The sequence below is a fragment of the Nannospalax galili genome, unplaced genomic scaffold, assembly GCF_000622305.1.
Source record: "Nannospalax galili isolate Female #2095 unplaced genomic scaffold, S.galili_v1.0 scaffold973, whole genome shotgun sequence".
Classification (NCBI taxonomy): Eukaryota; Metazoa; Chordata; class Mammalia; order Rodentia; family Spalacidae; genus Nannospalax; species Nannospalax galili.
Genome location: NW_008334020.1, coordinates 1352155 through 1378621, shown reverse-complemented (window position 1 = coordinate 1378621; position 26467 = coordinate 1352155). Strand labels below are relative to the sequence as shown.

The 26467-nt window shown below is 35.5% G+C and overlaps 1 protein-coding gene across 1 annotated transcript in view; it reads left to right on the top strand.

Annotated features, from left to right (window-relative positions):
• The window catches only part of LOC115069590 (protocadherin Fat 3-like), a 122484-nt gene that overhangs the window by 93267 nt on the left and 2750 nt on the right, over positions 1 to 26467 (top strand). Inside the window, exons 20-22 of the mRNA XM_029561546.1 lie at positions 15100 to 15230; positions 17756 to 17837; positions 18510 to 18579. Of these exons, the coding sequence (XP_029417406.1) occupies positions 15100 to 15230; positions 17756 to 17837; positions 18510 to 18579 (283 nt within the window). The remainder of the gene's footprint in view (positions 1 to 15099; positions 15231 to 17755; positions 17838 to 18509; positions 18580 to 26467) is intronic.

Here is a 26467-nt window from a genome sequence, read left to right as displayed (position 1 = left end):
CATTTTAAGATGCTTCTTAGGCATCTTTATTTCTTCTTTTGAGAACTCTCTGTTCAGCTCCTTAGCCCATCTTCTAATTGGGTTACTTCCTTTTTTAATTCTTTGTTTTTTGAGTTCATATATATTCTGGATGTTAAACCTCTGTCAGATGTGTTGCTGGTGAAGATTTTTTCCCATTCTGTGGGTTTTCTCTTTAAAAAAAAATTTACAAAAACTTTATTGAGAATTTCATACATGTATATAAGGTATTTTGATCAAATCCATGCCCACTCCCTCCCCTCCAACATTCCCCCCTCTGAAGAGGTAACCCTAAAGTCTTTTAAGGATCAGACACAAGCTCCCTGATACTTTTGACATTTTTGGCCCTTGGAACAGAGTATGTTGCTAATAGGCCCAAGGACATTTTGACTTTTAGCCAATAAACTGGATACATTTCTTTGGGGACTTTTTTACCCTAACTGCCTAGCCAATTCCTACCTCCTAATCTTATTACGCCATCCTCTGAAGGGGTGAATTGCCAATAGGGAATAGGGATGCAGACCACTCTGGCTTCTTCCATGCTGAACAGGGACACAGGGCGAGGCAATTGGAGTACCCCTTCAGTAGGTCTATCTAAAAGTCTCCCAAATTGCACAACTCTTATCTCCAAGGGAAGAAGAAAGTCCTTGAATCATGAATAGGAGATGTGAAGGAGAAGTAAAGGCAAGAGTAATTAGCATTACAAGTTCTAGACAGGAAACTAGAAAATAGACTTGGAAGGGACTAGAAAAAAGTCAGAACATGGAGACATCAAGTCTTAACTTTCTACATCCACTACCAATAACGTGCTTCCTCCACATAGCCACAGCTTTAATACCTCCCAAAACAGTGCCAGCAACTGGGGACAAAATGTCCAAATACTTTGAGCCTATGGGGGACATTCTCATTCAAACCACCAGAAAAGACATAAGAAGTCAAAACCAAACACAGTATAAGTAATGATTGTTAAACAAAAACTGTAAAATAATTGTAGTGAATAAGTTCAAGAGATATAAACAAAGTTTGAAATATTGTGACAATATTGGAGACTATATAGATAACAAAACATTTCAAACATACTTGGACATTAAAGGTACAGTAACTGAAATTGCAACTTGTTAAATGGTTTCATGACTAGTCATAAACACTTGAAGAGATCATTAAGAGTGGACCTAGGTCAGAAGAACTTATTAGGGATAATGTTTACATAGGAAGTATGATGGAAAGTGTTAAGACATAGAGAACAATGATAATTAGAATGAAAAAAGTTTAACTTGAGAGACAGAGAGACTAAAGATCTATGTGAAAAGAGCCAGAGATAAAGAAATGCTTATCTATCAAACTATTAGTTGAAGAAGTCTTATAGTTCTACCAAAAATGAAATCTACACTGAACACATGTAGACAAGCTACATAAAATCCAAATATAACAAGAAACAATTAAAACAAATAAAAAGCAAGATTTCCTTCAAAAGAGTGTCTTTTTAACAGTTGACTTTATCAAGAAAATGATGGAAGTCATATAAATGGAAACCTTTAAGTTGATAAAAGAAAAATCCTGCCCATCTTGTACCCTATAACGAAATGAAAACCTACATATGTCAATTCTGTTTTGCTCCACCACAGTTTTTTTGTTTAGTGTTTTTATTATTCATTTCAAAATAATTCAAATTGCTTCAAATTCTAAAGATATGAGGAACTCTCTAGTTATCTGTTCTGATTGCTGATATAATCATTTATATCAGACATGATATCCTGCTGTTTTTAATCCACCAAAATCTATTGAAACTTGTTTCATAGTCAAATATATGATCAAATGTTGAAATGCTCTTGTGAAACAACAGCAAAAGAAAATGATGGAGATGCATAAATGCACAGGACAACTGGTACTATGTGCTAGTGAGATGGGAACAATCTTCAAATCAAGTCAGATGAACAACAGACTATAAATAGACAAACTGGAAGAACATGAGACTTTCTTTATAATTTGGACATAGGGAAAAATTCCTAAATAAGACAAAAATAATTTGTAGAAAGTTTTTGAGACAATAAAATATATTAGAATTAGGAATTCATTTAATGATACAATGATGTCTATTTTTTTTCTTCAGAATAATCTGAGGTGGGAATAGGTAAATGAAGATCAAAGAAAACCAAGAAACATAAAGCATAAGTTAACAATTAATGGGCGTGGGGCTAGCTGATGACATGTCCAGTGGTTTTCTAAAAACAATGACGACGACAACAACAACAACAACCACCACAGAGAAATAACCTAAGGTGTACTTTAGTGCTTAACAAGTTAAATTATTCCCCCAAATAACTTTCGTAATGAATAGTCTTAGGTTTTGTCTAAAGCTTTGTTATTTGTTTTGGAATATCTTTTTAAAATAATTTTTAAATTTATTTTATGTGTATGAGTGTATTGTCTGTGTGTATGTGAGTGCACCCATGTTGTGCAATGCCACAGAGATCAGAAGAAGGCTTTGGATTCCCCTGGAACTGGAGTTAAAGACAGTAACCATCATGTGGGTGCTGGGAATTGAACCCCAGTCCTCTGCAAGAGCAGTCAGTGCTCTTAACCACTGAGGCATTTCTCAAGCCCCTGTTTTGGAATTTCTAGTCATACCTTTTTATACAGTAAAGTACAATCATTTATGATTTTAAGAAGAATATTTTTCTACTTAGCAATAATTAGGTTTTAGCCCTGTGCCCACACTGGGAAGCTATATGAACATGGATGTTTCTTTCATATTCCTTGAGTATGTTTTAAGTCATTTTATAAGTCAAGTAAATATTGCCTAATACCTTATTATCTTGGTAATATGATGGACTGTTAGAGTAGCATCCCAAAGAGCTAAGACATATTGTTTTTCACTTCTGGATCCACATGAACCTCACCTCTCTGTTCAGAGTCAGTTTCCTTTGCTTGATCTTACTCCTCTCTAAGATTATTTTAGCCTGCACTGCTATTGGAGATAAAAACAACCCTCTTAACTTAGGCTTACTACTATCCCAAAGGCTAATTAAGAGCAAAATTGAGCAGAACAGAAGGTATTATAATAAAGCATAATAGATAAACAATTTTGCAACAAAATGTGAAAGGATTTCTAAAAAAAAATTGTACTTGAGCTAAGTGTATTGCAATCCATACACTTCCCTTGGTAAAGTGCACTAGGCTTTCTGAAAGAGGTAAAACAATTAAAGCTGTCTGGAAATGATTACCAACCTGTGACTTAAGAGCTTATTTCCAAGAAATAAGTGCTTTCCTCCACAAACCACGTCAGCTTTAATGCTGGCATGTGTTCTTATGCAATGCTTGCATCTCTGCAGGGAGATATGTGTGCGTCTCACTGCAGAAAACATTACCAAACCAGAAGTGACCATAAAAATCCTATAGCTCAATTTGTTTATTGTAGAGAAAGAAAAAAATTATTGTCAAGGACTTATAACTTTAACTTGCTTGCTTGAGAATGAGTAGGTAGACATAAAAGCATCTACATATTATTAGCTAGTTCTTAAAATTTCACTGACCAGCTATTATTTAAATTTAAGTATATTATAAAATTATCAGATAAAGATCATATATGTCTTCCGCTGTCTGTTTACCAACTGCCTGGCTAGCTATTGGTATACAATGTTGAACAAGTTAAAGAAAAATGGGTAACAAGAGAACTAACTAGAAATGGCTTCAATAATAGATGTTTTTCAGAATCATAAAGTATTTTGGATTTTATTCTCCAATCATAGAGGCTTTAAAGAGAATGATATGGTACTTGTGGTAAGATCAGACGTTTCTGTGACTGATGATTTTTGCATAAGGGTATATAAAATATTAAGAGAATACTGTGATTTGAATATGAGATATGTGATTTGAATATAAATAAGAGAATATGTGGATTGTGAAAGAAGTGCCTATAAAAACAATTAAGGCCTCATTTAAAAAATCTAGATAAAAGAATCCTCCAAATAAGGCTTTCATGTAGAAATAACTTGACACATTAAAAATATATATGTGAAATAGAAGGTATCATGTATTTTGTGCAAAACTGTGCATGGACTATATATATATATATATATATATGTGTGTGTGTGTGTGTGTGTGTGTGTGTGTATGTGCATATATCATGGGAAAGATAATTTCTCTTAGGATTTAGCCACTATTACTTTAAGCTGTATCTTTTTTCATTATTATTGTTACAAACCAGATTTTTTGGTTTTGAAAGTTGAATTAGATATGAAAACTAAAAACATTTCAAATTGGTCAAAGTACACTCCCAGAATCTTATCATCTTCTAAAATATAACTATAAAAACTCACTAGAAAAATGAAAATGCTTAAATTCAGATTGCTAACAATGTCTGCCTGTGAGTTTTAGAGAAATCAAGTTCAGATAATAATAAGCTTAAGGTAATTAAAAAGTAATTTAAGTACATAATAAACACTGTAGGATGCACACATATTCAGCCTGAAATTCACTGTAAATGTAGAGAGTTAAAAATTTCATGCAAGTTTTTGAAAAATACATAGCACATCTTATAAATTGTAGTCTATTGAAGGCATTCCATAAGAACTTCTGCACATTTTACAATCCAAGGTATAGCATTTGATAAGTCAAAGAACCAGCATCATACGTTACTATAAAAAGGTATATGACTGTTCTTAATTGGGAGTTTTGGGAGGTCATGAACTATTTGTTGAATCTGATGAAATCTATGGTCCCTCTCTGCAGAACAATTCAGACAGAAGTATGTGTACACAATCTTATATTACATTTCAGAGGCTTGTAGAAACCATTTATTGAATGTAGACTATAAAATCCTGACTAAAAACAAGGGCATATCAGTGTGTTTAAATTTGTAAAATATGTTTCCATGAACAAATTTATGTCCATTAGGATAAAGTAAACAAAGTCAGATATGCTACATAACTACAGAGAACAATATAAATTACTCCTTAAAAATGGTGACACTTGGCATGACAGATATTAGGAGTAAAACAATGCCTAAAAGAAACAAGAAGAAATAACTTTAAGTGTAGAGCAAATTAGTTAAAAAGCTAATAACAAATGATCCCAGACTTCAACTGATTAAAATAAACAGAGCCATTGTAAAACGACTCCTGATTACTCACACCTGCTCACCCAGAGCTTTCCTCTCAGGGCAGGTAAAGAAGAAAGACATAAAGTCGTCTTTCTTGAACTGAATTAAATCCTTCCAATTTAAATCTACATTGTCTAAAGAGACAATGAGGTAACTGGCTAGACACTATTTCCTGCAAATATAATTCCCCAAAGGAATTATGAATCAAAATTCCTGAGACTATCTGTGTTCAGCAAATTGAGCCCATAATAAAAATTCCAGAAATAACGTCTATTTTGACAATGGGGAAGATGGTAGAGGTTTTAAATCATCCTAATTTACAACTATGGTTTTTACTCTGATTTCAACATATACATAGAAAGGAGAAAGTCTATAAATAATTATGTCCAATCTTTTCATCAGTTTTTCCTGATAACACGTTCATATTTCATGATGTGTTTCTCTATAATGAAAATGATTTTATTGCATGAGTGAAGAACTGAGAAAAGGCATTCAGAGCATGAAATGACAAAAACTGTTTTCTCCCATGTCTTTAACATAATCTGAACGTAAAAGACTAATCCTAAAGCTATCATGGCTTAAAGGCAATGGTGTTATTTCTAATCCCATGCGCTTGCTTTCCTCTGTGCTCACTGCAATGACACACTACATGTTCACGGTTGGTTCTGACTCACTCAAACCAACACTTTATCATTATACATTTCAAGATAATCTGCAATTAGATATCCCTAGAACTTGTTCTCAGCTTATAATTTGAATCAGTATTGTGTCAAAGTTGACTCAATCCAGTTAATGAGAGCCCATTGTTAAATTTTCAGAAAATTTCTTCTCTTCTTAAATCTTTGGTGGACTGAAATCTACCAGGGGAGGCTGCAGAAATGGCTAAGTGGTTAGGAGTGCTTGCTGCTCTTTCAGAGCACCCATGTTTGGTTCCCAGCATGTACGTGGAGGTTCAAAGCCATTTGTAGCTCCAGTTCCAGAGGATCTGATGCCCTCTGTGATCTACATGGCCACCAGGTACACAATTGTTTCAGTTACATACATGCAGGCAAAACACACATAAATAAATACATACATATATACATATAAAACATGCATACAGCTGTAATATCAATAAATCTTATATCAAGCACCGTATGGATGTTTATATAACAGAAACTGACAAATACCACATCCCAGGACTTTGCTTTTTTAGAGTTGGTCGGTTAGCACACTATTGCATCCTTTCATCTTATTCTTTAGTAAACTTAGGAAGGTAGGGAAAAAAATTAAAGGAAGTAGGATTAGCTAGTGCTTATGAGAAAAAAAGCCACCCACAAAGGACAAGAGCTTGCAGTTTTATATTCTCTTCATTTCAAAGAATAGTGTAGAACAAAGGCCATTTCAAGTGTCAAGAGCACCCAGAGAATCCACTGGTAACCTGAGTGTATCATTTTCTTTTCAGGTTATTCTTTGGTTTGGTTATGCATTTTTCTTGTTTTGTTGTTGTTGTTTGTTTGTTTATTTGTTTTTGAGATAGGGCATCCCTGTAGCCCCAGCTGACCTGGAGTTCACTATGCAGACCAGGCTGTCCTCAAGCTCAGAGAGAGCCACCTATCTCTACTTCCCGAGTGCTGGGAAAAAAAGGGCTATGCTACTGCAACCACTGATTTGATTTTTAAACAGGGTCTCATATAACCCATTTGGCTTCGACCTCCCTATATAGCTGAAGCTGGCCTTGAATTCCTGATCTTCCTGCCTCATAAATGCTGGAATTATAAACATACCTTATCTGAATTTTTGGTTTGCTGTTGTTGTTTGTGTTTTGAAACAGAGTCTCACTATTTTTCTCAGAACCACCCCAAACTGATGATCACCCTGCCTCAGGGGCTGGAGTGCTAGACTAAAGTGTGTGCTTCTACATCCAGCTCTAAATCTAATCTTCACTTTTATAAAACTAGAGCAGGGATTAGCACTTTACTTGCTAAGTGCTGTGCCTTTAACACTCACTCTGCCTTAGTTAAGAAAGTGGTGCTCACTGTGGTATTTTGTGATTGTGATCACTGGGGTATCTCCACCTCTTGAACTAAATTCCCATTGATTTTTCTCCGAAATATGAGCATAAGAGCTATAGTAATAGTGGTCATACACTGATTCCCTAAGGAATGCTACGAACTCATGTGAAAGTATTTGGATTCCTAATAACAACCCTATGCATCATTGCCCCAAACAGAGATGGGTTAGTCAAAATTAAATGACTATCATAATTCCAGCTTAGGTCTAGTTCTAGAGGCCATATTTTTCTGGTTTTCAGTTAATTTTGCATACCTTAAACTGCATTAATTCAAGAACAGGTAAAAATCATCTTGAACACCGCACTGAGCATTGGTTTACAATATTTTTATGGGGGATAAAGGAAAATATAATACATAAAAAATTTCTGAAACTGGAAATTGAACCTTAGGCATCAAACATACCAGGTAAGGGCTCTGTCAATACTCCACATTCTTAGCCCTCTTTTTATTTTTTATTTCGAGGGTACACTAAACTGCCAAGAATTGGCCATGAACTTGTAATCTTATTGCCTCAGGCTCCTATTAGCTGTGATGACAGGGCATGCTTCAACAGGTGTGGCAAGTTATAACTTTTTAATGGAGTAGCAGAATTGTAATAAATATGCATATATTATATGACATTATACAATAAACTTAAATGTAAAGTGAATTGATGATGAATATGAAATCTTTGTGATTGGGGAGAAGAGGTTGTGAAGAAGCACTTTGAAGGGAAACATATCCATTTTACCTGCTGTAATAGGATGCAGGACACATGCATGTTAGGGTGTGATGTTGGTATCACCCCCACACAAATGAATAATAACATGTCCCTTGAACTTATAGAAGGAGATAGAAATATTTGCTACATGTCTTCTTGAATCTCTTTATGTTGAACCTTTACCTAAGAGATGAGGTAATTTTTCTTAAGTTGCAGACATGGGGACTATATTGCTAACTCCGTTTCTTTCTTCAGGGGTGCATTGGGAGTAAAGGTTCTTGGTGACCTTGAAAACATTTCACTTTCTACCATGTTGAGAAGTGACATGTTAGGCAAGTGTTTTAGCATTAATTTTATGTGTGTTATATTACAATCACCATGTCATAAAAAGTTAACTTCAAGATTAAAAAGCAAAAATCATATTTTCATTCATTCAATTCTTGCTTTCTGTGGTCATCCAACTCCCATGAGAAAATAAATACAGATTAACTAAAGAGATTTAGGACAGATACTATTTTAAAAGGCATGTACAACATTGATCAACAAGGTATATTTATCATTTCACAAGTGAATTACATCCTTGACAAGAAATATGTTTCATTTTTGAACTTTCCAAGACTTTTCAATAATAATTTAGAAATTAATATGTTTTAAGGATAGTCGTGTTTTCCTACAAAAAGAATATTAGCTATATTAGTCTCTTATTTGTTAGTTTATATGCTTTACAAAATAACAGTCTTATAGAAAAATTACTCTTTCCCCAATAAAAATTAAAATCATATTTGGTCATATCTACTGAGTTTCCACAAAAGTCTCAAAAATTGTCCTTTCTCTAGTTTAAAATATTCATATAGCTTGACTATGTATGTTTTTCTACAATAAAAACATTGAAACAAATTTTACAGTCAACAATAAAGGTAGGCAGAAGTACAACGGAATCAATGCTCAGTTCCTGATGTTGATTCTCAATGCTTATTACACAATTCCTTACATATCTGCATCTTTCGGTATGTTGATATCAAATTTAAAAGTATCTCATTTTGGGGCTGGAGAGATGGCTCAATGGTTAAGAGCACTGACTACTCTTGCAGAGGGCCCGGGTTTGATTCCCAGCACTCACAACGTGGCTATGAACCATCCTTAACTCCAGTTCCAGGGGAATCCGAAGCCCTCTTCTGACCTCCGCGGCATTGCACGACACGACACGGGTGCACTCACATACATGCAGGCAATACACTCATACACATAAAATAAAAATAACAAATAAAATATTTTTTTAAAAGTATCTCATTTTGAGACAGACATTTTGGAATCTTGGTACTATAGATAATTCACTTTTAAAAATAATTTGTAAATTTGGACTAGAAGCCAATGGTGTTTAATATTTTACAAAATATACAGGGTGGAGTTTCATGATCTTCAGAGATGATAATGTGAGAAACTAAAGTGAGGCAAATCACTGATGAAGGAAATGTACTAAATTATTTCATTTTAATTTGCTTTCTTAAACTTTAACTTCTTGACATGGCCCAGACTTCTAGTTTAGAAAAATAAGACAATCAATTGCCTTAAACTTCTGTCCTTCATAGTATTGTACTTTTATCGTATTCATTTATTTGAGACAGACTCTTGCTATGCAGTGTGGCTTCCCTCAAACTCCCTATGTGGTCCGATCTGCCCTTCAATTTGAGCTTCTTCTGCCTTAATCGCCCAAGTTCTAGGATTACAGGTGTGCACTATTACATCTGGCAGAAACTTCTGTTTGTGTTTTCAATATTTTGTTTCTTTCCGTCTTTTCTGCAGTAATTTCCACATTTAATGACGTATATTATTTGAATTAACACTAGAATATGAGGGTGAAAAAGAAGCTTATGGAGCAGTATCATAGTTTATTTTGTTGTTGTTATTGTTTTTTTTTTTTTTTTTTTTAAAGCAGGATCTGGAGAGATGGCTCAGTTTAGTAAGAGCACTGGCTGTTCTTACAGAGGACCCCGGTTCAGTTCCCAGCATTTATATGGTGGCTACCAAGGGTCCTTAGCTACAATTATAGGATATCTAACACCCGCTTCTGCCCTCCACAGATATTGCATGCACTTGGGGTACTTACTTGTAGGCAAAATGCTCATATACATAAAATTTAAAAAATGCAAACAAGCAGTTCACTTTAAATATAATTGAACAAAATTTATACATATTGAATATATAATAAAAATTATTATTATTATTATTATTATTGTTATTATTATAAGAATGCTCAGCAAATACTTCTAACTTTAAATTCTTAAACTTTTATCATCTCGGGTTACATAGTTTCTGCTAAAATAGTTTCGTGTTGATAGCAAACAATCTTTGGTCCAAGTGAGTGGCATGAAGAGTAGCCTTAGTAATTAGGCAGGTCCTGGCTTGACTCTCAGCTCTTCTCCTCTATTACTCTGGAGACCTGTGCTGAGTCACTTACCGCATTGAGCCTCAGTTTCCAGTCTGTCAATAGAGATTATTAACAGCTCCTCCTAGCACAGTGGTCAGAACATAAGATGCAGTTAATCCTTAGCATTCTTTATACATGCCTATTAGTTGATTGAAAAGGCACAGCAGATTGTTTCAAAGCATCAGGCACGAACCACTAGATATCATTTATAATCTCCACTAAGGGAAAAATTCTACGCCTTCTACATAATACTAAAATTGTCAATGATTTATTTCATAACTTTTTATTATTTCTTAAGCAAGTGGGTAACACCATGATGTCTGCTTAAATTAACAAGTTTACTATTAAAAAACTAACATTATCAATAGAAGTCTAGTCTGTATTTAGAAATGAATTTGAGATACAATATAGAAACCTGAATTAAAAACTTCAGTCATTTGAGGAACACAAATTAGACTTGATAGGCCTTTAAAAAGATAAAAATACTAGAGGACATGAAGCCAAGGTTGGGGAATTAGTAAGCTGGGGTGGAGAGGGGAGGAAGGGTGTCTGAATATAAAAAAATATACTGTATGAAATTCTTAAGGAACCAAGAACATTTTTAAAATATTTATTGACAATCTTTTAAAAGAGTATTCAGTGTTAATAAAATAATTTGGAAAGTTGTAGAAATAATGTAAATTGTAATCTACTAGGTTTTAGACTTGGACATCTGTTGTGACTCTAATACCCACTGATGAAAGATTTCATGACAGGAGAGATTATTATTCCCTTTTCCATAAAGCATAACAAGTTAAGTAATTAAGGTTATGAATCAAACTAAATTAATTGCATGCAGCTGTAAGACGCTTAGTGTATGACTAAGTGACAGAGGGAAAATTCTTCTGTTTTCACCAGTGCTTTACCTAATGGTGAGATGAACATCTAATGACATAACAAAGTCCTGCAAATATGAGCCATTCACTGCATCACTCCTGATCACTGGGAAGAGGCACTGCCCAAGTGTTTGACTGTGTGGGTGTCTATGAGTTGTCTCCTTAGGCAAACAGGAAAGCATTGGAAACGTGTTTCATACAATGCTTCAAAGCAAATTTAGAAAGGACACATGGTGATAATAATAAATACATGATCTAAAATGAATTCCACACATTCAAGATTTCGTATCTGAAGTCAGTATCCTTAGGAGAACATAATGCAATTAATATTTGAGTAAGATTTCTTAACCTAGTAATAAATTCATGTTTGTTAGTATTCGCACACTGTTTACATTGAACAAATCCATGATTTGATTTAATCAATTCAAAAGATTGATCATTTTTTCCCTCCTATTACAAAAAAGTTAATGGATACAATGGAAGTTTAAATTCTGTTCTCAAGGTCACAGACTAAGTGATAGAATCAGGAAGATTATTAAAGGCAGAGAAAGACTTGAAGTTTGAGGAATCTTCTGAATGGTGAATGGATTGTGAAAGAGAAGAAATATAAAGAAGAAGAGGTCATATCATACAATGATTAAGCGGTTCCAGTACGTTTAGAGATTGGTTTCCAGTAAATTAACTTATAAGTAATTTTGATAAGTGCAACAAAGGAAGAGTAAATGACTATAGGGCAGAGAGTGTAGCAAATTCTGGCACAAAACATCTGAGACGCAGAAGAGATAGTGGAATCTTAGGTAGGCCTTTGATAAAATAAAAGGAAAGACTCATTAGCAGCATCAGCATAGAGGAGTGTAGATGTGAGGCATGTGGTTCATTCATAAAGGGAGTACAGTCAAGTGGTCAAGTGTGTGGCAGGAGGACCGTGACAGGGACAGTCAAGCAGTTCTAAGGAAGACAGATAAAGCTATGGACTTGGAACTTTGTCTTTTTGTATGATACCAATATAATTCAGAGTTGTAGACTCAAAGGTGCATCAGATTATAGAATAGAAGGGAAAAAACACAGGCAGCAATTTCAGTTGGGTGGAAGACAAGGTGCAAGGCCAGAGCTAAGTCCCTTGTCCTCGTGGTGATTATGCTCTGGAGATTTTAAGACTATTAGCACATAAGTGATGAATTACTAAGCCACACCAACATTGAGAATATGAAATATCATGTTGAATCCTTTCAAGTTGTTTTGAATCACCAATTGAAAGTGTGTAGAGAGGGAGTTCAGCTTGCACGTAATACACATTTAAATATTTACCCAGTGTTCAGGGATTACTAGATATATTACAACAGTTGTACTCATTGTACAAAAGTTATTGTAAGGATCAAATGAAAGAAGAGACATGAAAGCTCTTGTAATAAACATGGTTTGTAAATAGAAACCATTAATATTATATTTAATCCCTGTAGGTAGATTTTGATCTTTTGATAACACAACTCAAAGTATTATCCCATCTTGTATGAGAAGTCTTTGAAATATTTGAAAATTAAATATGTCTTTTTCAAGACAAAGGCTTTAGATGCATTTTATGTGAGCAGATGAATGAAAAGACAAAATAGAGAAAAAAGAAACACTAAATCTTTCCTTGTCATTAGGCAAGTCAAGTACAAGAACTCTGGGCTATTTTCAAATGCTGTTAGCTTTCTACAGTATAATTACATGAGAGCCACGGTGGCCATTTGTAAGATGGTGCCTTGATGCTTTGCTGCAGATTGGATTTTTTTCTTAATATTCTTATATCTTAATTTTGAGGGTAAGTAGCCTATTACACTGAAAAAATGTGGCCTTTGGGACACATATCTGTATGTGAACCCAGTTCTGCTACTTGTGGATCTGGTACTGGACAAGATGCTCAGACACAGCCTTCCTTTCAGCTTCTGCCTTGCAGACTAGCCTTGGTGAATCCCTCTCCTTTGACATGAGAAGTAGGGGAAGTTACTAGGTAACATACTTTGGCACCAATCATGGCCCACAGTGTCTGGTAAATACAGGCTATGCCTGCCTTTCTTTTGCTTAATGGTTCTATGTGTCCTTTATATAGTGATTCCTGGAGCATAACAAACATTTAATAAATACTAGTTAGAAGAAAGGAAGAGAAGGAGGGATGGAGGGTAGAAGAAGATAAATAAGTATAGGCTGGCAAATGTGCTTGTTGCCCATATCATAATCATCATCATCCTCATCATCATCATCATTGTTTCTGAGAGGGAGTATTGCTATGTTGCCCACTCTAAACTCTGTGGATCAAGTGATCTACCAGCTTCAGCCTCCCCCAACTGGAGCATCAAGGGTGTACCTCCATGCTTAACTATTTCTTAAAGGATCTGAAAAGAAAGCTGTGTGATTAAGTGACAAACCAAACATTTGTCATCCTTTTGGTTTACTATTATTTGGAAATGCAGCACAATATTGTTTATTTATGAAAATTAGAGCAGAGCATTTCACAAGTAGTGACACTCTGGGGCATTGTCTGATTTCCCCACCTGTCTTTGTTCAGACATGCCCTCCTTAGTGTATTACATAATAGAATGGCTAGTCACACAAGGTTTAATCTCAAATGGCTAGTCACACAAGGTTTAATCTCAACAACCACCCAAATCCAACAGAAGAATCATTTCCTTTCACCGAATCAGGTAAGCAAGGCCCTTTTTGTTTCCTCTGTCACTGGCTGATCCTCCTTTGCAAAGGTCTCCCCCTACCATCATTTTTCCCCCTATTTATTTCCTTGCTTTCTATGTATCCAGACTCACAAATAACTTTACCTTAACTGTCCTGCCTAATGAATGTTACAAAATTTAACCTATCTTATGCTGCCATCTGCTGGAGAATACTGCTCCTTAGTCAAGTGCTTTAGGTTATAATCTGTTGAGTTTATCTTGGTAGCGTCTTAGGCCACAGTTTAGATGGTAATGGAAATTTATATAGGGGAAAAAACTTTCTGTGATTTTATGGGGAAGAAACAGAAAAAAGCCAACAGTATTGTGGCTCATGTTTTGAAATAATGTTTTGCCCTATAAAGAACTTGCTGTTTCATCCTGTCATTTAGCGAGCACACATCAACACAACCCTACCAAGATCTGTATACTATTCACAAAGTTGAGTGAGAAATAGTTCTTGTTTAATAAGAGTTTGTTTCTCAGTAGGAACAACCATGATTAAAGAAAATAAAGATGGAGAATTTTCTGAATGTTACAGTAGATACATGAATAAAGAGGGTAGGGATTAGAACTTTTACCTCAAGGTCAGGTTTGTTATAAGTGCAGAGCTGGAGATGTCACTCTGTCAGGTAACTCATGTTGTGAACTAAGACACTGCTTCAGAGAAAAATAGTTTGCTTTTAATATCAGAAAGAAGAATTAATTTATTATGCTCTTTAGTTTGCTGTATGTGAGTTTATATTTATGTTGTGTGTATTATATGTTGCCCAGTTGTAGGCACACAATTCACGGGCCTGCATGTTGAGTATAGAGGGGGACATGAAGTATCTTCTATTGCTTTATGTCTTATTCCTTGAGTGGCTCTCTTGCTGAACCAGCAGCTTGCTGTTTCAGCTAAGATGATTCAACACTGAACTCCTGGAATTTGCCTGTCCCCACCCTCCAGTCCTGGGGTTATAGGCAGACACAAATATAACCAGCTTTTAAACTGGAGGCTAGGGATTCAAATTCACACCCACACACTTCCTTAGCATGTGTTCTTACCCAATGAGCCATTTCCCCAGCTATGTGAATCTTTTATTTTTCAAGTAAATTACAAATATTAATTCCAATTCAGTAATATAGGAAGGAAAAACAAAAACTTCAGTATGTACTGTTCTTTTCTTTTCAATTGCAGTGTTAATGCTTAGTAAACTATTTATTGCATTTTCTCAGATGACTACCTCTGTCTTAAGGAAGATCTCGTACTATTGGAGGCCTGACAGCTGGTTTCTTGCAGTCCTCACTCTAACAGGAGCTCTCTTTGTGATATGTCTCTATGCAGTTGCCTGGTGCTTCTTCAGAGAGTAAGATTCCAGTTGCTGCTTCTATTTGAATATGTTCAGAGCTAATAAAATGATGAAGAGAGCCTTAACAAACAGGATGAAAATGGTGATAAAGAGTTGTAGATATTTTATGTTTTCATGCTTTATACATGTTAGGGCTGCTGATGATCACACCGTAGCTGAGATAATACCATTAGTGTTTTACATACGAACTCAGGTGTTAACTGAATCCTTCAGACTTGAAGTCACTCTATCAAAGTGAATGATCAAATGATTCAAGCTAAAAGCCATTTGATTAAAAAATCTAAAAGAAATGATAAGTGATATTTTAAAATCTTCTATCTAAAATAATGAAATCAAATTTAGTTGTTATACACATAAAACTGATCAGGAACTTTGATTACATTTACTTTTGAAAGGATAGACAAAGGTTCCAAAAATGAAAGACGAAAGTTACCAAAGGAGTGTTGAAGTAACCGAAGGTTACCCTGTGGCCTCTTATGGTTTAGCTATTGTGACAGGTGAGCAGAACACAGGGATAGAAAGGGCCAATACCTGCACTTGAGACTCATAACCTTTAGAAGAGAGGACATTGGATTAGAGAGTGGAGTGAATGGATATAACTGAAATGCAAGCATATTTTGTGGCATATAGAATTCTTTTGATGGTGATCAGCCAGAAAGATATTCCCTGAGGAAGTGCCACAGAAGCTGCTTTTGAAGAACAAATGGAAGAGAATATGAAGGAAAGATACAAAATATAATATTTCTTACATAAAGGATTATTTGTTTTCCTTTTGAAAAGCATAAAAACAGATGTGGGTTAATATGAAATTTATAATACTAATCTTTGCTCATATCCTGAAAGATTGAATGTAAATTCCACAAGGCAAAGTGGCATGATCCAAAGGTAAATGAAGTAGGAAGGTAAACTTAAAGAGGACAACTGAGAGGTGCCACTTTTATATAAAACTGAGAATTAATTTTTCAAAGGTGACATAGACCTTAGAGTAACATTTAAGTTCCCTGAATAAGTCAATAATTCATTACATAGAAAAATAAAAAGCAAATTAAGTGTTTGATAAGTTGGTGTGGATTCTATATCCACTGTTTTCTATAAGGAAGTCCTAATCTGAACCGTAGACTGTCATGACAAGGCACCTGGATACCGCAGTACCCAGAGGAGCATCAGAGAGTAATGGTGCTGCAGCTACAGTGTCTGTCAAACCAGAACTTCTCCTCAGAGAACTGGTTCCATCTACAGGCCAGAGAGAAATGGCAAAGTAATCTGAAATATTTTTTAACACATATGGACCTATTTGGGGGTGATTTTCTTTCTGCCATGTCCTGATCCTCAAACTGGGAGCTGATATTTTCTTGTGAAAATTTTGTTAGAATAGTTAAAATATATTACCTTCAATTTCACATTCAAGAAAAATATTATATGGCATTATGTTTTATTTGGGGGGGTGCTTGGGAAACTGAGAAGCTTATGACACTTGATTAAGCTCAAATCTGGGGGAACTATGAAATGATTCTATGGGTAAAAGATAGTAACCTGAGTTCCATCCTCAGAACCCACTTAAAAGTATAAGGAAAAATTAACTCCACAAATTTGCCATATGACCTTCATATGTAATCCATGCCACAGTTTGCCCTACCACACACATACTATAATAAGAATGTTTTAAATTTAAAGATAAAAGCAGAAAACTGATGTAGATAATTTTGACCAAAAGCTAAGTCATAGGCCCTAGGGGAGACCCTAATACCATTATTCTGCTGAGTGGATATAGTGCTGAACACCTTCCTAAGTTCTAATCTTTATGCCCATGGTTTAATTCATCTGTTAACCCTCATCAGAGAGAGTTCTTTTTGTAGCAGATAGTGATTAATGTGGAGACCCACAACTAGTCCACAAGGAAACAATAAGAGACTGGAGTGCTCAGCTTTAAATGGTACATTTATATCACATCCCTTCCTCTCAGTGCTCAGGGATCATTACGGAAGGAGTGGAAAGACTGTAAGAGTCAGAGGTGATGAATGCCTTCAGCCAAACAATATTTCCTAGATAAGACAGGGCCATTGCATGAATGAACTCAAAACATGTGTGACTGCTTTACAAGACCTGCACAAGATCAAGCAAGCCAAAATACCAGCATGGAGGGGTGGGACTCATGAAGTCCTACCCATATCTCAGGGGCTATTGGCAATTGATGACTTCTAGAGGATAGAGGCCAATTTCTTTCAGGGATGAGACCCTGAGAGGCTATTCATGCTCCTGTAGATTGCTCTACAATCGTGCACTTAAAGGCAGCACTGAATAGACTCGGTGAGTATATGAAAAAGAGCACAGGAAGTTTGAAGAGGAAAGTAGTGGGAGAGGATAGGGGAGAGGGCAGAATAGGAGAGGGAATAAAAGGGTGGGTTTCACCAAAACAAGCGTGTATGAAATTCTCAAACAATAAAAAATAAATGTTTAAAAAAGTAAGGACTAAATTTCATTTTCAGAGACCCTCCCCTGCCCACATTTGTTTTTTCCTCTAGTATTCCTGCCTGCTCAAGATTCTTTCCTCACTGTCACAAGCAACAGAGTCAACCAAGTCACACTGTCAAGGAGACTGCACAGGTACCGAGGTAAAGTAGACCTGGTATTTTAAAGAAAGAAGTATGAAGCGCTCCAAGATGAATCCTAATTGATTCAATATATTTCAGATATACAGATATATAATATATCCTGAAGCTTTGAAAGAACAAACTTTACCCTTACATTCCTCATCAATTTTTAAAGTGAATACGTATTGTTGAATAAATACTTATTCTAGGTCTGGGAGTGCAGCAGAGAGAAAAGTCACATTTAGAAATGAGAATCACAGTCTAGTCCTGGTATTCTGTAGCCACTAATGACAATCTATTTTTAAGTTTCATCTTGTTTATTTAATGAGGAGGGGCATAGAAGTCACAAGAATGGTCAAAATACAATATTTTCAAGAATTTTTACTTTAGACATAGTATCAAGATTCCTTACCTGTGTGTAAGAGAAATACTATTAAAATGTAAATAATAAACAATACTATTAATTAATTTGAAGGTTAGAGCATAACAGATTATGGTTAAAATATGCCAGAGGCTATTCAAAGTGACTTTGAGTACTATTTACTTATAGCGTTATGTAGGGTTGGTTTGCCTGTTGATTTATAAAAGTAAATTGTTACATCATTGATTATCTGTTCATATTAGCATTGAAATATATATTTTGTGTTAAAGATTAAATAAATATTTCAAATATTTTCTATAATAGGTGTGGAAACTCACTGAGTGTTGCTATCAAATCAAACACAAGACCAAACTTGCTACCTGGACATCATATGGTAAGGATGAAGGAAAAAACACATGCTGTAGATACCAGAGCACTTCCTCCTTCCATTTCTAGACAACAAAAAGCACTTCTGAATAACTTATGGTGAATAATAACTCATGAATAGAAATTGGGTATGTGTAATTCTGTAGAAGTAGAAGGGAAAACTGAAAGATGAAGAGCTCCATCCAGTCCTCACTGAGTAATGTTGATAACGTCAGTGATGAAAATAATAGTATTGATTTACCTGTAGAAATCTAAATTGATAATGGATATTGGTGTGATAGCTTTCAAATCTCCTTTGCTCACTCTTTGGGTGATATTAAATTAAACAGATAATTAGTGGGGTCATTGCTGAGAGTATCTGTGATGTCTGGTCATCTTTATACAACTCAATTATTCAATGAATATTTGCCACATACCAAGCTGTCTTGTGAGAGGGTTTCTTTTGAGGTATTCATTAAGTATATATTTTCTTTTTAATTGTAGTTAAAACAATGATGCTAACCCATAATGCTTTGCTGAACTACAGAATTTGATTTTCTATAGAAGTGTATTTGACTTTGTGTCTCTGACTAGGAAAATAATTTTGAGTCAGCACCAAAGTAATGAGCACTTATATAGTTCATCAATTGTATTACTTCAATAACACTTAACTATAAAGACACTTTATGGGTTATATGAATGAATTTAATGAAGTATAAAGCACAGATTAAACTCTTCACAAAGCCATATTCTAGAATGGAGAAATCTAAGTAAACATTGAAAGGAATAATGCTGGTAAATCACTAATTATTATTGATATGTCCAGCATATTCAGTAAATTCCAATGATTTCAGAGACCTACAAGGCTCCTGTACAGTGGAATTCTCAGGGAAATTGAAGAAGATTGAGCACTGGAAACCACATGGAAAATGTGCATTTAATTTTATAAATAGGGAACACTGAGAAATATTGTGTATGTGTAGTCTTGGCATTAACATGGTTTATGAACTCTAAGACTTTCTCCAACCTTTCCTTTCACTTGGTCTGACATTCCTCTCTCTTTAGCTGTCCTCACACTTTAGTGCTGTGTTTCTTACACTGTCACTCTTCCATCTTTGCTAATTCTACCTACTAGTCAAAGTTAAACACACCCACAGACACTGACACGTATTTCATCGTTGCTCTTCTCATGCTGTGCATGGACATGTGTGTGTCACTCACCACATTATTCTAATTTCAGCTTCTTCACTAATGCAGAGGTTGTTTTGCCCTTGAATACTGTCAATGAATTTACATTTGCACACAGTTCCTGATATTGCAAAGATTATGGAGGGAAAAATAACTTACTTTTTCATAATTTCTTCGTCTTCTTGTGTACATCTCTTTTCTTCTTTAAAATACTACATGTTGGCACAGGTAGCACCATAGTTTAATAAACACTTTGTTATATTTATCACCAAGTGAGTAATTAAATTCCTGGTTCCCAGAATTCTTTCCCTTTCTTCTTTGATAGAATATTGAACCCCCAGAAAATGGTCAACATATATCTTCACAAATAAATCCTTTAACTCCTTTACTCCTACTTTTGTTGTCTGTCTCCCTCTTCTAGATACACACTCCCAGGGTCACACTCTAGACTACAATGCCCTGAAAATTATAACATTTTCAACCTCTAGGTTACAAATATAATTCTTTCTGGTTATTACCCAATTTGATACAAATTATTTATATATTTATTGACTTATCCAAAATATTCTATACTGATTCTTACTGATTTTTCTTTTCCTTTTTTGTGTGTACTATGTTTGTGTGTGCCTCGTGTGTGCATGTATGTGTGCTGGGTGTCATACGTCGATATTGCTTGTCATCCTGGATTTCTGTCAATATTATGTTTTGTGATAGTGTTCCTACTGAACCCATGCTCACTTATTGGCTAGACTGACTTGCGAGTGGATGCTGGACAATTACCTGTCCACCAATGCAACTCCAACCCCCAGAGTTAGGGTTATAGACATTTGTGACCACATCCAGCATTTCACTTGGATGCTAGGGAGTCAAACTCAGATCCTCAGACTGCAGCAGGCACTTACCCACTGAGCCATCTCCCCAAACCCTGATTTTCCTTTGTCCATTACTTATCTAATGTGTCATTTTGCTTTTTGCATGACTTGGATTCTGCTGTCCAGCATCATGGTTCCATGCAAAAAAATTTCATTTATTTGTCCCATCTTTTCCATTAAGCTAATTTTTGGTAACCCCCCAACCTGATTAAACCCACCTATCATCTATTCTATGAAAATCTTTAAGTTGCACTATGTTGCTACTGAAAATAGCACAGTTCTGTCTTCTGGATTCACTATAGGTTTATGACAATATCTTTGAATAGTAGTGTGGTAGCTATAAATTCATAATAATTTCACTTGGCCACTTTCAATCTGATAACTTCAGCTCTTCTGCTTTTCTCAAATGTCCAGCACATCTCTGTATTATCACTTTTACCTGTGACATCTCTGCATAGTTCACAAACAAAACAGACAAAACTAGGTTTAAAAACTCTCCTAAAACAAAGACATCTAGATAGGCTGACTAGATTCACCAGAAGGGCAAGTAGTGGGGAATGGCTGGGGGTGCCGACAACACAGCAGATAGTAGCAGGGATATCAGAGTATAAGGGCTCTAGTGGGGGGAGGGAGGCTCTGGGAGGGTGCTATCTGGGAAGTGGGGGTATAAATAAATAAATAAATAAATAGATAGATAAAAGTCAAAAAATAGTAATAAATAAAATATTTTTAAAAAGTGAATGTAATTTCTATGAGTTTGAAAACTCGTAGAGGACAAACAAGTATGTTTTCTTTGTAGTAACAATGATTACCACAACAGTACTTGTTTAATAAATTTCATATTAAACATAAAGAAAACTCTCTTAGATGGAGCTGGAGAGATGATACTGTGGTTAAGACATGCACTGCTCTTTCACAGGACTAAAGCTCCTAGCACTCACATCAGGCTTCTCATTACCTTCTGTAATTCCAGCTCCAGGTAATTTGGCACCTCTGGCCTCTGCAGACACCTAAAGATACATGCAGACACACACACACAAAAAATAAACTAAAAAATGAATAAGTCTTAAAAAAACATCTCTAGAGCTCTTAAAAACCACCTCACTAACCTTCTTGAATCAGTATCATGTATTCTAGTCTCCTATGTGCAGAGGTGGTTCTCCTGTTTCTGTTCATCAACTCCAGTCATGCATTAAGTACCCAACTCTCTGATCTTTTCATGGAAAACATTTCTCTGTTCTTTTTCTGCTGCCTTATTTCATTGCCTGGGATTAAAAAAAAATCCTTGCTCTTTTGCTGTTCTCAAATTCTCAGTATCCTGGTTTCAGTATACTTCCCCTGAATCCATTCACCCTTTCAGCAACCATCCCAATTCTCAGTAATTGACTCACTGTATTCAATTGCCAATGTCCAAATATCTATTTGTCTTAAAGAGATGTCTCCACCTATTCAACATTCTATTTATATGACTCTTATCCAGTTCCCTATGACACACAATTTAGGAAAGGACTGATTTAATTCTTGTTTTTCTGAATCTATTCTATGAATACAATGCAAAGGTAGCACTCCATTTTCCTAGATGTCTTGGAGATGTGTAATAGCAAGTACTGTCTTGAACATGGCATTGATGGTGCTTTAATATCACCAAGTGTACTTCTCTGAAACTATGAGGAATACTTCTGTATAAGTACTTCGGTAACAGTAGTAAAGAAGATAATTACAGTTATCAGGTTTCTTGAAGTATAAGTGACTCAAATATAATGGATTGCAAAGTATTATTCTTATTAGGATCTAGATGGTCATTCACAATGTCAGTAACATATGGTGATGCAAGTTTGGCATAAAATAATAATTGTAAATTTATTTCTTCCAACCATCAGAAGTTTATGATGGACATACAATTGATCCTGGTAAGAATCACAGCAGAATAATGTTCCTGTATCCACAGTGCTTTTTTAAAATAGTATTTATTTATTTTCTTATTTTTATTCTATGTTTATGAGTGTTTTCTGCACATGTATGTAAGGGCATCATGTACATGCATGCAATGCCCACCAAAGTCAGAAGAGAATATGAAATCCTCTGGAACAGGAGTTATTATAGTTGTTAGTCACCATATGGGTGTTGGGAACTGAACCTAGGTCCTCTGCAAGAGCAGTTAGTGTTCTTAATTACTGAGCTGTGTCTTCAGCCTCTATCAAAGTGTTTTTAAAACATGTAAAGGTTTTGAAACACTTCAGAGATGTGTCATAGTATGATTCATTAACACCCTGTAAGGTTTTCATTATATTAAAGATAATTAAGGGAACTATAAATGCTCATTTATGGTTAAAGATCCATATGCACTACAAGTTGTTCTACTAATAAGATATCCATTATTTATTTTTGGTAACCACAAAGATTCATGAATTTTTGGTGTACTTTTCTTGAAATGTTTATTCTGAAAATTCATGGACCTCATCTTTTATTTAAGTTGTTTCAAATACTTCTATTATCTTCCATTGATCTCTATTACTACCTGAATAGCCTTAACTAATCACTTTTGCAGCTCAAGGAAGAAATTGACTCCTAATTTGCCTTACATTTTCTTTCCTGCTTTTCTTTAAAAAAATCAAATACGGCCTCCACCTCTACTGCATAATGACACAAACTGTTTATGCATGACATTGCATGAGTGTTTTTAAAGTCCAGGCCCATGGGACCAAAAAGCATCTTAATGTTTATTCCTCATGAATACATGAGAAGGGAGTTAATCATATTCCAGTTTTTCCTATGTTAAAATAAAGACTATCCAAAATAAATTCTGATCCAAAATTCACACTGCCTAAATTTCCAATCCCTAGCTGACAAAAATGAGCATGTTTTCATTGCCTTTAACCATACAGAATCCCCAAAATATTCCATTAAATCTGATACTATGGTGTCATTTAGTAATTCTGCAACAATGTCCTGTCCTTTTTCTTTTGTGAAGGGCATCATTGCATAGGTGTTGGTGACATAGTTTTCAAATTGTATTCCACTTCTAACCCATTTCACCATTTCACCCTTCCTCATCTAACTAACTCCTATTTGCTAATCAAGACAGCTTAGACCTTATATCTTCTGGATAAACTTCCTCAAGTGGGCATGTCTCCATTGTGCTTTAAAATCATTTATGAGCATATATAATAACATTGGACCCTCCTCACTCATTATAAACCTCATGGAAGCAATATGAGATAGCAATTGAATCTTTATTCCTAGTGCTAAGTAAATACTAGGCACTCAAATCATGTTTGATTGAAGAGGGATTTTCTGTTTAAGGTATTGCTGGTGACCTTTAAGAAGGTAAATAGCGTGGTTTAAGAGATTAACAGCAATAATATAAGCAATCAGGTGAAACCTGTTTTTTTTTTCTTGAGATTTTCTAACAGAATGGAGGAGAATACAGCATAAAGGACATCAAATGATAAGAGTCTTTTTCAATTGTGTAAAACTATGTGTGTGCATCTGTGTGTGTGTGTGTGTGTGTGTGTGTGTGTGTGTATTGTCTCACCTTGCTTTTTTCTCTTGCTCTCTGTCCTGTAACGATAAGGGATGTTTTATGCAATTCTACTTACAAATTTGGGGAGGGGGAGTATTGAGAAAGGGTCTCCCTGCAGCCCAACCACCCTGGAACTCACTATGTAGATCAGATTGGCCTTGATCTCACAGAGATCTGCCTGCCTCTGTCTTGCAGGTGCTATAATTAAAGGTACGCACCTCCACATTCAAATAAAGAGGGTATTTTTAGGGAGTAATAAAGTGGAATAAACAATATGCAAGGTTTGGTTGAGATGTTAAAAGTATAGAGGGAAGAATGGAATTTCAGATGAATTTAGGGTCATAATTTCATCATTTAATTTCCATACATTCTTACTCTGTACTTTCATCTGTAAATTGAAGTTACCATTAAGAGATATGGACACCTGTAGTCTATTGACAGAAGTTTTGGTTGACTAGGGCTGGGATACATAGAACAATCAGTTTACACAACAGATGACTCAAATGTGCCTGAATGATTAAGAAGTACTGCACTACCCAGAACGATAGACCCTTATAATATCTTATTCAGGTTCTGGTGGTTGACTTGTTAGGTTATCCTGGAACCCTTCCCCCTTGCCAGATAGAACAAATAACAGCAGCTCTCAATAGTTCAGGCAGAATAAATGAAGCAGGAACTCATAGATAAACATGAGATGAAAAGAACCTGGAAGAAAAGCATGCTTATTGTTCCCCGGGTGATAACTGCAGCTTTTTGATTATGTTGAATACAACATATATAAAACCCGAACAAAACACATGAAACATTCATAGTATGTTATGAATATAGAGTGCATAATTAAAATATTAACTTAATTTAAAATTTCTTATGCTCCCAAGCTAATCTAGGCAAATATGCGTGTCATGTAAAATCTGTCAAAACGGCAATTTCATGTCTCCATTAAAAATTCAATCAGTTGGGCATGGTTGACCATGCCTTTAATCCCAGCACTTCCACTTAGGAAGCTGAGGCAGGTGTATCTCTGTGAGATCGAGGTCAGGCTGGTTTACATAGCAAGTTCCAAGCCAGCTGGGGTAGGGAGAACCTGCCTCAAAACCTTAGTACATATGAAAAGAATGCATGAAATCCGGGCTGGAGAGAGCTCAACATTTAAGGGCACTGATTGCTGTTCAGAGGACCTGGGTTCTATTCCCAGCACCTACATGATGCCTAACAACCATCGGTAACTCCAGTTCCAGGGCATTCAACTCCCTCTTCCGATCTTTGTGAGTATTGCACGACATGGGTGCATATACAGACATGCAACCAATACACTCATGTACATAAAATAAAAATAAACAAATAGTTTTTAAAAGAATGCATGAAATCTGATGAGGAAGGGTGTAGGTAAGGAAGGGGTCTAAATGTGATCAAGCTGTACTATATGAAATGCACAAAGATTCAATGAAAAATTTAAAACGCCAAAGATTTACAGTCAACGTATTCAGGAGCAGTGTTTCCTATGATTACCAAATAATAATGATAAGCATTAGCAAACACGCTTGCAAATTTATATATGTGCATGGCCTGCTCTACTTCTTTCGGAAGAGGGATTTAGAAATGTGTATTTTTACAAATATTTTAGATTTCAAAAAAGATGAGGTTAGATAGGATATGCTAATCTGAATTGCTGCCTGGTTTCTAGACTACCGTACCACATGATTAATGTAGCAGCACGAAAAACTAATTTTAAATTAAAGCTAAGCAATCACATATTTGTTGAAGTGCTTAAGTTATGTATGGGCATGGTAAAAACGCAGGAACACCAAGGGCATATCATGAAAAGCAGCTATTTTTTTAAGCTTTTAAAATTTCATACAATATTTTCCACTCACATCGAGACCCCCTCCCCCACTCATGCCTCCCCTCCTCCCCCCACGGAGCCCTATACACTCTGCCTTACATGCGAAGTACTAGTCATTCAGGTGTTTGTGCCCAAATGTCCTTCAGTGTAAATGTGTCCACCAGAGTGTAGTCAAACCATCCAGTTGTCATATAAGTCATACTCTCCCTCACCCAGCAACAATCAGCCTCAAATAGTTCTCAATCAATGCTGACCCACCACCTATTTCTCACCTCTCCTTTGGGCCCTTGTTTAATTGAGCTGACGTGGGTCCTGTGTTGGATGCCATTGCTGCAGTAGGCACACATGAGCAAGCCTCCAGTGGCCTGGAAGCCTCCACCTCCTTATGTTCATGAACAAGCCCTGGTTCTTAAAATCTTTCCACCTCCTCTTCCATGACAGTCCTATTTTGCACACTTCAATCCTCACTATAAGTCCCTGAGGCAACTAT